Source organism: Sphaeroforma arctica (assembly GCF_001186125.1).
Source record: "Sphaeroforma arctica JP610 unplaced genomic scaffold supercont1.517, whole genome shotgun sequence".
Lineage (NCBI taxonomy): Eukaryota > Ichthyosporea > Ichthyophonida > Sphaeroforma > Sphaeroforma arctica.
This window is the reverse complement of record NW_014040041.1, coordinates 53947-57281: the sequence shown is the minus strand read 5'-3', so window position 1 is coordinate 57281 and position 3335 is coordinate 53947. Positions and strand designations below refer to the sequence as shown.

General features: G+C 39.4%; 1 protein-coding gene across 1 annotated transcript in view; it reads left to right on the top strand.

Moving 5' to 3' along the window:
- Nucleotides 1–2192, top strand: part of SARC_06906 (hypothetical protein) — a gene marked incomplete at both ends in the record, with an annotated part of 8112 nt that extends 5920 nt beyond the window's left edge. Inside the window, 3 exons of the mRNA XM_014299176.1 lie at nt 196–245; nt 967–1089; nt 2087–2192. Of these exons, the coding sequence (XP_014154651.1) occupies nt 196–245; nt 967–1089; nt 2087–2192 (279 nt within the window). The remainder of the gene's footprint in view (nt 1–195; nt 246–966; nt 1090–2086) is intronic.
- Nucleotides 2193–3335: the final 1143 nt, after the last annotated feature.

The window sequence follows — 3335 nt, the reverse complement described above, 5'->3', positions numbered from 1 at the left end:
GTATGCATGCATGCATGCATGCATGTATGTATGTATGTATGTATGTATGTATGTATGTATGTATGTATGTATGTATGTATGTATGTATGTATGTATGCATGAATGTATGTATGTATGTATGTATGTATGTATGTATGTATGTATGTACGTACGTACGCATGTATGTATGTATGTATGTATGTATGTACGAAATAGTGTACTCAATGTGTAGGCGAGAATGTTTACAAGGTCATCCGGTTGTTAAGGTCTGTACCTACTTTGTGAGTGAGACTGCTCTCAATGTGCACTGGCATTGCCATTCGCTGTTCATTGTGTGGGTGGGTATAGTTTTAGTGCACGCATAAGGTTTTCTGATTGTGCTTTGCTCGTGGGTAGTGAGTTGTACTTGAGATTACAGGTATTGGTATACTGCCCCCCGCTTGCTTATTATGTGTAAATGTTTCTCGACTTAGTATTATGTAGTGTGCATGAGAGAAGCCCTTTCATACTCACAGATATTCCTTGCTTGTCTGTTCCCCATTGTTCTCATGTGCTATTCTTAGTAATATGTAGTGTGCACGAGAGAAGCCCTTTCATACTCGCAGATATTACTTACTTGTCTGTTCTCCATCATTCTCATGTGCTATTCTTAGTAATATGTAGTGTGCATGAGAGAAGCCCTTTCATACTCGCAGATATTACTTACTTGTCTGTTCTCCATCATTCTCATGTGCTATTTTTCTGTACCCGATTGGTTAGTGGGATTGTTTGTTTGCCATTGCCATACTCTACAAATACGCAGATACCAGCATAAGCCTGGTTAAAGTTTAAGTGGTGTATGGAAACCAATTGCCACTAAATTGCCCATTGATTTTATTGCCATATTTAGCAAACACGAAGATGCCAGCACAGGGCTGGATAAATTTTTAGCGTCGTACTGAAACTAATGGCCACTAAATTGCCTATTAATTTTATTGCCATATTTAGCAAATACGAGGACGCCAGCACAGGGCTTGGTGAGATGGCTGCGAAACTGGTAGACGCGTTCAGGGAACGACAGTCGTCTGACCAAATCGCCAAAATGTTAGACGAACAGGTCACCCCAGAACTGTAAGTGAAAACAAGCGGCATAACAAGCTGCATATAACAAGCTGCATAACAAGCTGTATATAACAAGCGGCATATAACAAGCTGTATATAACAAGCTGCATGCGGTTATACGTGCATATGGCGATGTATGGGTGTATATAGTTTGTATTGGCATGTACTTTATGAGATGTGTACGATGTTACTGAGCTGTGGGGCTGCATGGATAAGCATGGTTTGTATATATATACATATATATATATATATTTATATATATATATATATGCGTGTGTGTGTGTACGTACCTATGAGATAGGCTTGATGTTGCTTAGCTTGGATGCTGTATAGATGTACGTGTTTGCTTTTGCTATGCTTCGGCAAATGTATATAGGACATCCGGTCCAGAGCGGTATAATGTTAGACTCCAGTGTTTCACCACAGTGGTCAGTGCGCATAAGCTACACACAACTGTGCTTACATATGACAATTCACAGACGTACATTGCTTTTGTATGTATTAGTGTACGGGTGTACCCGGTGGCGTTCACGTGAGTGTGTGAGTGAGAGGGAGTGGGTGTGTCTATGCGTATGCTTTTGTATGTCTTCTATGTGTATATAGCTATATATGCATGAATATATATTGAAAACATATATCCTCTATTTGTATTCATGACGGGGTACTGTATATATTGTTTCTGCATGTGCATTATATATGCATATTTGTAAATTGAACACATATATCGTTTATTTGTAATCACGACATTGGACTCTATATATCGTTTCTGTATGTATATATAGCTATATATGCATATACGTAAATTGAAAACATATATTCTCTATTTGAATTCATAACATAGTACTGTACATATTGTTTCCATATGTGTATACAGCTATGTGTGCTATATTTGCTATATGTGCATTCATATCAATTAAAAAACATATATCCTCTACCTCTATTCATGACATTGGACCGTATGCTTTGTTTTTCTATACGCTTAATATCCACGTGCACTTTGCCACAGATTAAGAAGTGAGGGTACCTCAGCTATAGGGTTCGATGCCGAAAGCAGCGAAGAAGAGCAGTTGGTATGTACCTCTGCAACGTGTGTATGGGCATGGATGGCTTAAGACAGTACGTATCTGCTATTTATGTGTTTATAAATCCTGTGCACGCCACTCTCTTACCACAGTACGTGTTGCAGTTGTCTGAATATGAGCAGTTTGGTGATAGACCGAAAAAGATATAGACCAATGCAATGCGAAACTGTATAAAACTTACGTCTGTAAAACGTATTCAAGTATATACCAATGCGAAACTATATAAAACTTACGTCCGTTAAACGTATTCAAATATGTACCAATGCAATGCAAAACTATATATAACTTGCGTCCGTAAAACGTATTCAACTTGCACCCGATTCGGCAGTCAGTTGTCGCACGTGCACTGTGTATGGGTTGGAGGCGTATAAATGCAACTCCGTTCAAGGAGTCCTTCGTAGTGACCAATGAAAAGGGGGTTTAGTGCCCATGAATAGGGGTTTTAGTGACCAATGAAAAGGGGGTTTTATATTCAATTGGAATCCAATGCTCGCTCAATGGGCTGTCACACGCACACAACTTCACTCTGAGACACGCCTTCCCATTCCGCATTGGTCTGCAACTCTGTACCTGAACCGTCTCTCTGTCACACGCTTTCCCTATCTCGTATCCCGCACAGTCACATATAAATATATACCGTTGCTTAATCACACAATGCTTTATCAAACAATGTATAATGTATTGCACTACACTTGGCATATTTATAAATGACTTAGCTTTATCACACAATTGCTATAGTGTACTCCACTACACTTGACATATACGTACATCACGTCCCTCTAATAACAACCGCTGTCTTGCTATCCTGCATGCCACACCATAGTCTCTGCTGCAGTTGTCCGTGTTCACACAGTGTGTGTTGAAGGCTGGTGCGAAGTCGTACTCACACATCATGGTGTACTTAGAGAGATACCTGTCCATCTTCCACGAGCGGGCATCAGGGACAGAGCAGAAGCAACACATAGTAGCCGAAGTCATGGATCTGTGGTCTACCAATGAACAGGTGTGTGCATACACGCATGTGCGGGTGTAGGGGATACGACTATATGCGTGTATGTTTAAGTAACTTTGTCTATATCTACATGCATGTCTTCTCACGCAGAGGGGTGTTGGTATATATATATATATATATAATATATATATATATATATACATATATATATATATATATAT